This window comes from Panthera pardus, unplaced genomic scaffold (genome assembly GCF_024362965.1).
Source record: "Panthera pardus isolate Hobbes unplaced genomic scaffold, ASM2436296v1 HiC_scaffold_13, whole genome shotgun sequence".
Taxonomy (NCBI): domain Eukaryota; kingdom Metazoa; phylum Chordata; class Mammalia; order Carnivora; family Felidae; genus Panthera; species Panthera pardus.
Window position 1 is genome coordinate 81,842,344 of NW_026526688.1, and position 12,272 is coordinate 81,854,615.

At 35.6% G+C, this 12,272-nt stretch overlaps 1 protein-coding gene across 1 annotated transcript in view; it reads left to right on the forward strand.

Annotated features, from left to right (window-relative positions):
- OTUD4 (OTU deubiquitinase 4) overlaps positions 1-12,272 on the forward strand; it is a 45,998-nt gene that overhangs the window by 6,405 nt on the left and 27,321 nt on the right. The window contains exons 2-6 of the mRNA XM_019420540.2: positions 412-495; positions 3,026-3,076; positions 9,107-9,153; positions 9,859-9,931; positions 11,239-11,320. Of these exons, the coding sequence (XP_019276085.2) occupies positions 412-495; positions 3,026-3,076; positions 9,107-9,153; positions 9,859-9,931; positions 11,239-11,320 (337 nt within the window). The remainder of the gene's footprint in view (positions 1-411; positions 496-3,025; positions 3,077-9,106; positions 9,154-9,858; positions 9,932-11,238; positions 11,321-12,272) is intronic.

Consider the following 12,272-nt stretch of genomic DNA (forward strand, 5'->3'; position numbering starts at 1 on the left):
GTTGAAGTTGCCTGTTCTCTTTTCCAACAAGCATAGGATGAAGGTAACCACTACTTTGCAGGGATTCTGTTAGCCATGCTTTGTGAAGAGCAGAGGTAGAAGAGGGCTGGTGAAGAGAGGAAATTATCTAAGTTTACAAAGATTTCCTCACAAAAGTGACCTAAAGGAGAAATGGTAATAAGTGCTTTATAGAATGACTTAAGGAGTAGTATCGATCTTATATGTCATGTCATCTGTGGTTAGAGGAAGAGGTGGGAATGAATAAAGATGTAGAAAATCCAGAAAGGCAAATGGAGAGAGACTGATTTTTATCGGTTTTGAGGTTATTTTGGGTGTGAAAGAAAGTGCTAGGTTGTAACTTAAATCCTCGTTTAACAAAATGCTTAGTAACGTGTTGCTTTTTCTTTTCAGGTATTGCATTCTCAGTCTCGCCATGTGGAAGTCAGAATGGCCTGTATTCACTATCTTCGAGAGAACAGAGAGAAATTTGAAGCGGTAATTTGTAATTTTAAACATGAAATGGTGTCTTGATTTGCATTTACATCTTAGCCTGTAGAAGTGATCTGGTGGGAATTTCACAGGCTGGCTCTTAATGCAGGTTATGAAGATAAACCCCTTAAAAAACTGCTTTATTGGATTTAAATCCAATTATATTGTGATATTTTTAGGTTGTTTTGTGGTTTTCATTTATTTAGACATTTAGAAAGCTTCTATGATAAAGACACTGAGCTGTGGAAAATGGAAGCATGACTTGGACAGAATCCTTGCATGTTAAGAGGGAGCTTTGTCATGGTCAGGGAATTGTTTGTCATGGTTAACTAATAGTTTTCTGTGATTGGTAATCCTCTGTGAATTTAAAAAATTTCAGACTTGGAGCAAAAAAAATATGCTGAACTTAGCTAATACTGAGTCTTTGATTTTATCAGAGGCAGTTACAGATTTATACTTTTTGGGATTCATCATTATGAATCACACATCACAACACTAATTATGTAAATAATGATTAATGCTATAATGTTGTATAACAACTTACTGTAATTTTCTCGGGAGTATATAGTAGGCTGTGAAATAAGATGCCACAGTGGCCTGTTTTCATTTTATATTGAAAGCCTTAGTAGGATTTACTAGTTCTGGGTTTTATGACTTGGAATGATGTCATATGATGACTTTTTAATATTTTTCCCCTTTGACTGCCAAAAAAACATTGACACCTTGTAAATAACTCAATTCTAAAACTTAATAGGTAAATAGCTCTTAATTTGTGTGTGTGTGTGTGTGTGTGTGTGTGTGTGTGTGTGTGTTTCTTTCAATGTCTTAATTTGGATGTGCTTTTGGATTAGTGTTCCTGTATTCAGGAAAAATGTTACTACTGGTGACATTCTGAGTGTATTCCGGGTACCGTGTTATAAGAAAGACAGTAATATGTTCCAGAAAGGAGAGTTACCCACTTGATCAGATTTGAGAACTTGTCTTACAAAAAGAAACTGGTGTTGTGTGGAGGCTAGATAAAAGTATTAGGGTGTGATAGAAAACGGGGAGAGGTGAGGAGAGTGGAATGGTCTTTAAGTATTTTAAAGAAATTACAAGTTAATCATTATTATTGGCCTCAGAGTGTAAAACACTGTTGACCACAAGTAGTGGAAATTGCTGTCATTGGTTGAGCACTTTCTATGTGCCAGGCATTGTTTAAATGCTTTGCATATATTTATTTAGCCTTTACAGTCTTAAGAGGTATGATCAGAAGTTGGAAGTTCCAATGGGGAAAGTTTTAATTTCCTTTTATAATAAGTACCTTCAAACAATTTCTATTGGCCAAAATTGGAAAAGGCTGTCATGGGAAGGAGGGTGGGGGATGTGTGCCTTGTTTACTGAAAATGTTTAGTCAGAGTCTAGATGGATACTTTCTGATTAGAAAGGAGAATCTCAGATTGGATGCAGGCTTGTGTCAGAACACCACTTAGGTCTCTTCTAACTTTAAATGGTTTTGTGGGTTTAATTTTTTCCCCTAAAGTATAAATAATTACCTAATACAGAAGAGTAGCCTCTGGTTGGTGGGATATTTAAAATATGTGGCTATTTTATTATAAGTATGTGTTAAAACTTAAGATACTTTTGGGGCATTTGACAGCATATCATCAATAAAAGAATATCAGTCTCAAAAAAGGAAATGGGTGTTCAGAAGATTTTAATAGACTGGAGAGTGTATGTTTCTAAGTGTATCACTTTGTTAAATTAACTGGGACTATAATTTAAATAAAATTGAGTTTGGTATTTCAGATGAATGTCTTTGGGAGATTTCTCAATTAAATTAGTGTGATGGCTAACAAAAAACATAACAGCTTAAATAAACTTTTTATGTTAAAGCATGAAGCAAATGAAAAACCTAGTTGGTTCAACAAAATATGTAGCATTATTAGTTCTCATCTCTGTTTTTAGTATGACTGACCTAAGAGTTGTATGCATATCTATATTAGTAAACTAATATTTCTTAGCTAGTATATTGTCCTTCTTTAATTCTCCTCTCTGCATTGGCCATTACCAGAATAATCCTAAGTGCTTGCTTTGTATGTTTCTCTGTTCATAATGTCACCAGCAGTGACCTTGAATTGCCTTCTCCCTCAGTCTGCAAGTCCTTCCTGGGCTCAAGTCCCTCTATAAACAGGTGTCCAGTTGAGTTCCTCTCTCAGTCTGTTGTCCCCACCAGGTTTTCCTGTTCCTCCTGGCTAATTGACTCCTGTCTTCCCAACACAGTGCCTCTTCACACCACATTGTGTCTGTGCCTGGCTGTATCCTGTCCAGGAGATCTTTTCTGATAATGTTTACTTTTCTGAATTCTTTTGTATCTTTACGGTCTTTACTTAATGATTTTTACGTATTTTAATAATTAGGTTGAATGTATATACATGTATTACTGTTATCATTACTAACGTATCCAAGGTTCATGTAAGAACTCAGGAATTCACAATGAAAAGGTTTTTGTTTTGATGTATTTCTAATAGACTTATTTATTTATTTATTTTTGCAGTTTATAGAAGGGTCATTTGAAGAGTATTTAAAACGTTTGGAAAATCCACAGGTATGCAGTGATTCTGTAATATATGTATATTTTTTATATATTCAAATAATGTATTCAAAATTCATTAAAATGTAATCTTATGGTGTATGGAGCAGTTATAGTGAGTACTTTTCTTTAATAAACGTTTCTTAGTTGCACATTTTATGCAGCATTTATGTGGAAGCCAGTTGGAGCTGTATACTGGATGTTGCCTCACTAAGGACAGAGTCATGCTATCTTTACCTTTGTCATAATGACATCTGAATGTAGAATAAAAGACCTATAATAACACTGGTGATGATTTTCAGGATGCTGTGTTGGTACGGGTATTGGGCATGATCGACAGGGTGCAAGATTTGATTGCTTCTTTAGGCCACTGAGAAGACAGATTCTTTTATATAGTTCCATTTCCCATGATCAGCTTAAGAAGAAGGAAGAGACTGTTGAGAGTAAAAGGATGGCACTTCCCCAAATCCTACTGTCATGCCTTCTCAGTCATGTTGAAGTTAAAAAGAATTTTTTTTTCTGCTTACAAAACTATTCTCCCTGTAAAAATCCAAACACCATGAAATGCCACATAGAATGCCCTGTAGAATATTCCATCATCCCCAGAGGTAATCTCTATATTGAGTTTAAAATGATATTAGCAAAGGAAGAAGCTAAGAAGAGGATTTAGGTAGGGAGGAAAAGGGATAATATAGGAACAGGGTGTTTGATTAACAACTGGTATCTTCATTTGGTTCTCTGACACTAGTTTGAGTCCTTGTTGAGTGCCAAGAATTGCCAGGCACTCTGGGAATGCAGAAGTAACAGGTTTGGGTGCTGTTCTCAGAAGTTTCCCTGTAATAGGGAAAAATATCTAACGCAAGTGAGAAAGCACATCTATCATATGTATAGATGTGGGGCATCTGGGTAGCTCAGTTGGTTGAGCATCTATCTGACTTTGGCTCAAGTCATGATCTGGTGATTCATGAGTTTCTCTGCTGTCAGTGCAGAGTCTGCTTCAGATCCTCTTTCCCCCTCTTTCTCTGCCCTTCTTCCGCTTCCAGGTGCACATGCTCGCTCTCTTTCAAAAATAAATAAAACATTAAAAAGTACAGAAATGATACTATAGGCATTCAAGTTTTTATTTTTACTGAAGTAGACAAAACAAGAGGTAGTGGGTTGGCATTTGAAGTCTGAATAGATTGCTGGATGCAAAATGCCTAAGGTTAAGGGCATTTCTGGGTAGGGAAAATTGTGAGCAAGGCAGCTTTCAGAAAGCAGTTCAGTTTGTATGGAGCATGTGAAGGTAGGAGGTAGTGAGAAGTCAGAGGGCCATCTGTGGGGCTGATCACAGAAGAGCATTCAGTGCTAGGCTCAGTAGTTAGAAGCTTATGCTTTAGGCTAGCGTTTCAAGAGTGTCAACCATAGACCATCTGCATTTGGAATTACCTGAGGTGGTTGTAAAAATACGTATTGTCTAGCCACTATTCCAGACCTGAATCAAAGTCTATGCCTGGGGGCCTGAGAATCTGGTGTTGGGAAACCTTTTAAGTTTTTTGAGGCAGGAAGAGAGTATGTTTTGTTCACTGTTGAGAACCAAGAATAGTGCCTGGCATCTTTGTTGGCTGTCTGAATGGATGGATAAAATACTGTGCAGAGATGGTTTGGAGGTAGATGAGACTAGACAGGTGGGAAGACAAATTGCATGTTTTTTTAAAAAAATGTTGAATACATGGAAAAATGTACACAGTACATGAAGTGTCAAAAAAGAAGTATAGCATTGTTCCAGTTTTGGAGACAATTACCTTCTGAAGGCCTTTTCTCTAGATCTAACTTCATTTTTAATTCAGTGATTTCAGTATTGAGTTCTATAGTCACAAATAACCATTTTCCTGAAGTTTTCATTTTTTTCTTTTATTTTAAAGCTGCTTCTTCAAAAAAAAAAGCTTCGAAAGGATTTATTTATTTATTTTTTAATGTTTATTATTTTTGAGAGAGAGAGAGAGAGACAGAGACCAAACAGGGAAGGGGCAGTGAGAGAGAGAGGCACAGAATCAGAAGCAGGCTCCAGGCTCTGAGCTGTCAGCACAGAGCCCAATGCGGGACTCGAACTCACAGACCGCGATATCATGACCTGAGCTGTAGTCGGCCGCCCAACCAACTGAGCCACCCTGGTGCCCCATCTTCGAAAAGATTTGTTTATTTTATCGCTTTTGGAATTTTTTTCATCATTACTTTTAATTTGAGGTGCCAAACTGATGATTAGTTTGTGTATGTTGAATGAATGTTAAATCCATATTGCATTATATATAACATCTTAGGAAAGATAAACACCAGAATGTTGTTATCTTTATATTCCTGTTACTGGTCATTTTTACTCCAATTACAGAAAATGAAGGACATGACAGGACCATTTATTAACTTTTTCCCTCCTTTTTTTTAAACGTTTACTTTGAGAAAGCGAGAAAGAGAGCAAATTCAAGAGAGAGCATGAGGGACAGAGAGAGAAGAGAGAATCCCAAGCAGGCTCCATGCTGTTAGCACGGAGCTTGACGTGGGGCTCCATCTCACGAACTGTGAGATCAAGACCTGCTTCGAAATCAAGAGTCAGACGCTTAACTGACTGAGCCACCCAGGCACCCTGTTGCTTTTTTTTTTTTTTTTTCTTTTTAAAGTAAGTTCTACACCCAACGTGAGACTTGAACCTGGAGATTGGGAGTTGCACGCTCTACTGACTGAGCCATCCAAGTGTCATGCCCCCCCCCCCCCCCATTTATTAACTTTTTACTCAAGAAAAATCCCACAGTGTAATGTTAGGGTAATTTTTGTGTAGCAATTTAGGCTATCAAGCTAAGAGGTTCTGAGAAAGAATGGACCAGATGAGAATGGAGAGAGGGGATAAAGGGAGGAAATGAGGTAGTGTGAACTGAACTGAGACTGATTTAGGAGTCTGTGTGAGAGGAAGGAGGGAAGTCGCTGTGCTTTTGAGCTCGTGGGACAAGTGCCTCTTTCCCAAGGTGCTGGCTGGCCAGCTTTTTTATTTTTATGACACTTTGCTCTCCCCAGTCTGCTCAGGTTTCTTCCCCAGATGTTTTACATGTACTTTCTGAACAGATGTTTGTGCTTCTTTATTAGAAAAAGATATTTATGTCTTTGTTTTTCTCTTTCCCCAATACTTAGGATGTATGAAATGAAGAGAAATACAGTTGATAAACTGTTATGTTTCGTCCAGTTCTCAGAGAAGGCATCTTTATGCTTTTGCTTAATAAACAAGTGAAGCATTTTGAAAAATGCCTCAAACTTTTTGCAAGAATATATTTTTGTCAGTTTTATGGAGGTAAAATTGACATACAGTGAAATTCACCAATTTGAAGTAGTGTATAATTTGATGAGATTTCACAGGTGTTGTGTAGCCACCACTACAGACACACATGGGACATTTCTATCACTTCGCAAAGTTCCCTATGTCCTTTTGCACTTAATCCCCTTTCCCCCACCTTCTGGCTCTTGTCAACCACTGACCTGTTTTGTAAGTTTTGCTTTTTCTAGACTATATAAATGGAATGGTACAGTTTGTAGTATCTGTAGTTTCTGTATCTGGCTCCTGTTACATTATGGAAGACACCTTGACGTTCATCTGTTCATCCATGTTGTTGGATCTGTCAGTAGTTTGTTCCTTTTTATTGATGAGTGGTCATTTGTTATACGGAGTACTGCAATTTGCACATCCATGTATTTGTCAGTTGATGGGATATTTGGGTTCTTTCCAGTTTTAGGCTGTTTCATGATTAAAGCTGCTAAGAACATTTGCTTATAATAGAAGTCTTTGTGTGGACATATATTTTCTTTTCTCTTGGATTAACACACAGGAGTGGAATTGCTGGGTCATATGGTAAATGTATGTTTAACTTAATGAGAAACTGAAAAACCTTTTTCAAAGTGGCTCTGCCATTTTGCTTCCTCATTGGCAGTATACAAAAATTCCAACTGCTCTACATCTTTGAACATTCAGTCTTGTCAGCCTTTGAAATTGTAGCTGTTCTAGTGGTTGTGTATTTCTCTGATGTCGAACATCTTTTCATGTGCTTATTTGCCATCCATTTATCTTGGTGAAATGTCTGTTTGTAGATTTTGACCATCTTTTGTTAACGTTGCTGGTTTTATCAAATTGTAAGAGTTCTTTAACCTGGATAGAGTTCTGTAATTGGAAATGTATCTTTCAAATATTTTCTTCCAATTTCTGACTTTATCTTTTCATTTTCTTAATGGCATCCTTAGGAACAAAAGTTTTTTTTAATGTTTTTATGTTTTTGAATACGGTTCATTATGGTTAAAACAGATTTTGCAGAAATGCTTTACTGTCACCCACAATAAGGAAGTATATTAAACATCATAAGAAGTGCTGAGTAAATAAAATTATAGCCTTAAGGTAGAATACAATGGTAGAACATAGATACATTTTATAATTTAAAGTTGACCCTGGTTAGAGAAGACAGAATATTATGATAGCCATTGTTTACTTAACCAGACTACAACAGAATTTATTCTGAAGATTAAGTACTTATGAAATGGTACATTATTTGAGAGGTAGTATTTTGTTGACACTAGTAGAATAATGTTCCATTTTTAGAAGTGATGGTAACATCTTTTGCATGAAGTAGATGTAGCTTGTGTTTGTGATTTAAGCAAACTGGTCTGAGTGAAGGATCTCCTCTACACCAGAGAGTGTCACTTGTAGCCGCTTATGGGAAGCTCTGATTGTTAGGTAGAGGCCTATTTTAAGAAGTCTATTTTAATATATGGCACCCGTTTCATTTTGAAAACCAAAGCCAACTTTTAAGAACTATTAAAATGAAAAATCTCTGGGGGGAAGATTATCTTTGTTTGAGATGAAAACAGTGTTTAAAATCTTATGTCAGGTTTCTTTAAAGGAAAACGTGGCTGCATTCACTTATTGTAGCTCAGCTCATTATCTTTAGTGAGTCCTGGTTTTAAGTCTTTACTAATTTCATAAGTGGTATAGAAACACATTCTCATGGTAAAAGATTTAATACAGAATGAAGAGTGAAAGTCCTTCATTTTCCTTGATCTTGAATTCCCTGTCTCCGTTGTCAGTTTAGGATGTACCCTTCCAGTTCTCATACACATACACATACATATACTAAACATAGCAGTTTCTTTCTTTTACACAATAGGTGTTTGTTTGTTTTGTATTGTTTTTAACCGTGACTTAGTTTTTATACTTCATAGTATAAAGTCAGTTCATATGTGTATACCTGACTGCATGGTGTTCCATACATTGTGTGGATGAACCATAAATTGTTCGATTTCTCCTTTCCTACTAGTGGAATATTGGGGCTTTCTTTAAAAAAAAATTTTTTTTAAACTATTACAAATAGCTACAGTGAACATCCTTCTTTATACTTTTGTGAACATATGAAATACCTGTTTAGGATAGGTTTACAGAATTTGAATTGCTGGGTCAAAGAGTATATGGATATTTAAAATTTTGATATATACTGTCCATTTCCTTCTAAAAGGCTTAAAGACTTAAAAAAAATGACTCATTTAGGGCTATAGAATTTTAAATCATTTCAGAAAGATTGCTAGGACACTGTTCTCTGTCACCCTGAAAACCTTCTCCTTTTTATCCTTTCTGATTCTTGAGTTCTGCTTTTACTCAACATCTCATTTTCTGGGCCCATACACGTTCCAAGCTCTGTCTTGGGTGCTAGGTTAGAGGACATAGTTCTTGTCAGCAGGTGCTCCATGTAGAGATGCCATTTTAGGGTCTTATTACACCAATACGAACTATCCTTTTACCCTGTGTTACTAAGGATTTTTACAACAGAGACTTGGGCTGTTTTCTTAAGTAACTTTTTAGTTACATACGTAAAGTTTGTTTTATATAAATGTGTTCATAGTATTCATAAGACTAATATTAATGAGCTTTTCCAGCTTATTAGATATATCGTATAAAGGTACATATTAAGGTATTACATAGAGGCATATGTATTGTAAAAAGTATGAGATAACCTAAGTGCCAACTTTTTTTCTTCAATGTAGGAATGGGTTGGACAAGTGGAAATAAGTGCCCTTTCTCTTATGTACAGGTAAACCTTATAGTAACATAAGTAAACAAAAATAAAGTCCGTGGGAAATTAGTATATTCCGTTGTACTAAAATAGTTAAAATAGCAAAGCTTGGTTGTGAAGCATCTTTTCTAAAGTTTTTTAAATTGTCTCAATAAGATTTTGACATTAAATATGTCAGTGTTTAGAAATTTTAATTCTCAAAATATTTTTGGAAAGAAATACATTTTTCCAGGCCTGTAAACGATACCACTTATCAACTTTATAGAGGAATGATTTCCTACTTTCTCAGGGCCAGTAGCATCAAATGGCCACTAGTACTGAGGCAAAAAATCATGTTACTATTTTACTACTTCTGTCTAGTAGAGGAGCAGGTGAATGCTTTATTTTTTTCCTTTTTGAAATTTCTGTATAAAATTTTGTCTTCACAGTTTTTGTAATTTTGAAGACTCCTTTTAGAATTATATTTAAAGATAACATATATGCAAATTATATTTGAAGTTTTATTTTTTAAAAAGATACTTTTATATAGGTACCTTACAACTTAGTTATTCTATTACTATCTTTTATTTATTGCTCCATCTCCAATGCCTGGAGCACATATGTGCCTTAGCACATATTAGGCTCTTGAATGAATGAATGAATGAATGAATGAATAAATGAATACTTAAATCTCAAATCATGAAATACATTCCCTCAGAAGTAATTGCTAAATTTTATTTTCAGGAAAGATTTTATAATTTATCGGGAACCAAATGTTTCTCCTTCACAAGTAACTGAAAATAATTTTCCTGAAAAGGTAAGAATTTTTCTAAGTGTTTCTAAAGGATTTAAGTAAAAGAATCACTTGCCACCTTGACCTTGTAAGCTAAAATTTTAAAGTGACTTCTTGAAATGTTTTTTATGAAGTTTATGATAATTTTTAAAAGTTCCTGTTAGTCATTACTGAATCATATTTTGTATTTGATTTACCCCAGAAATCACAGTGGAGAACTGTGTCCTAACATTTCACTAGAGGAAAAAACATTGCAATACTAGTGTATATGATTAACTAGACTGTTTTGCATCAGTATAAACATTAAGTAGTAAAATAACTTGTGAAAGTAGGTTCTGCCATTGCATCCAGAAATACTTGGATAATAGTGATTTATTTTTGATTATAAAGATAATTTACTGGCCTACATGTTAATATCTAGTCACAGACTGGAAACAACTGAAAATTTATGTGAGCCTAGAAAGAAGAAAACCTCAATTGATTCATTATTAAAAGAACTTTGTTTTAATTACCTGTTTTGGAATCATCCAAGCCAAGTTGAAGTGTTTTGTCATCATGCTAATGGTGGTAAGGCGGAGGAGAATTGAGCGAAATGCTGCCTTTTTAAAAAGGACTTCGGAGTTTCTTGGCTCTGGATTTGGCCTTTCCAATCCAAGTTTGGATCATGACATAATCTAATCAAAATCAGTGTGTATTTCTCCTTGTGTGAGTAGTTGACTAGAAAGCATTTAAAACTGTAAAGCATCAGGGTGCCTGGGTGGCTGTCAGTTAAGTGTCTGACTTTGGCTCAGGTCATGATCTCCTGGCTTGTGAGTTTGGGCCCTGCATCAGGCTTGGCTGCTGTCAGTGCAGAGTCTGCTTCAGATCCTCTGTCTTCCTCTCTGTCTGCCCCTCCCCTACTCTTGCTTGCTCACTCTCTCAAGAATAAATAAACATTAAAAGAAAAAAACTGTAAAACATCAGAAAAATTGAACTTTTGATTGTGCCTCTTAGAGGTAAGCATTTTAATACGGTTTTGGAGTATTTAATATTTCTTACAGTCTTTTAATGGTCTTTTTAAATAGTTGAAATCATGTTGTTTTCATGTATTGTGTCCAGTTTTTGTATCCTATAAGCATTTCCCCATGATTAAGAACTTATTAATTTAATGGCTGTGTAACATTTCAGCATTGGATGTACCATAATTGACCAACTTGGAGCTTTAGGTTGCTTCTAAAATAATCATCTTCTATTTGGAAATTATTTACTAGTAAGAGAAATTGGAGGTATAAGTTGCTATGTAAGTGTCATATATGAAGGGCTAAAAGATGTCTTTAATTTTTCCCTTTCAGGTATTACTGTGTTTTTCAAATGGAAATCATTATGATATTGTCTATCCCATAAAATATAAAGAGAACTCTGCAATGTGTCAATGTAAGTATCATCCTTGTGCTTGTATGGGGTTATATTTGTAGGCTATCTAGTCAATGCAGACAAGTCAAAGAAAATATACTCTGTTTTGTTGTATAAAAAGATACACGAAGAATCTCAGGTTAGCAAAAATGTTAATATTTTATTAAAAACTTGTTTGACTAGGAAAAAATGGAGCTAGTAGCTTGAGTTCAACCTGTAAATAGGAAGTTCTTTCTTTCTTGCAGTCTTTCATTTCAGTAATAAGGATTTGTATGCATTTTTAAAGTTGTTAGTGTAGACCTTGAAAATCTAAGTGAACAAATCAAGCATTTGATTGTTTTGGCTCTAGAGCAAGCAGGGTTTCTTAACCTTGGCACTATTGACATTTTGGGTCAGATAACTCTGTCAGAGCTGTTGTGTGCGTTATGAGATGTTTAGTAGTGTCCTTGGCACATGCTGTGTAGAGAGTTCTCTTTCCCATTGCGACAAGCAAAGAAATCTGTCCAGATTTTGCCAGGTATTTCCTAGGAGGATAAAATCCCCTCTCCTTCCCCAGTGGAGAGTCACCGCTTTAGTAGTTTCTTTCTTCTTCTTACCTTTATTTCCTTTATCCATCTATCTGATGAAGTGCACCTCACACAGAGCAGCAATGCTGGGCCTATAGCAGCTCTTTCCTCTGTTCTTAAGCTAGTCGTGACCAGTAAAGATATGTGTAGTGCAGTTTTTTAAATTGATTGATCTGTTTTGAGATACGAAAGTTTATTTGTATCTTGGGCTGTGTGCTTCTCTTCCAGCTGGTTAAAATTTAAACATTTCAGCTTTAGGAAGGATAGCTCCTGGAGCCTACCTTACCTGTACTTGTCAGTGCCTGTGGTTTGAATGATAATCAGGGGCGGAAGAAAGGTGATCTGTGAGAAAGTGGTCTTTTTGGGGACTCATTTAAAGGGTGGGCACCTGTTGATGAATTTTTAAT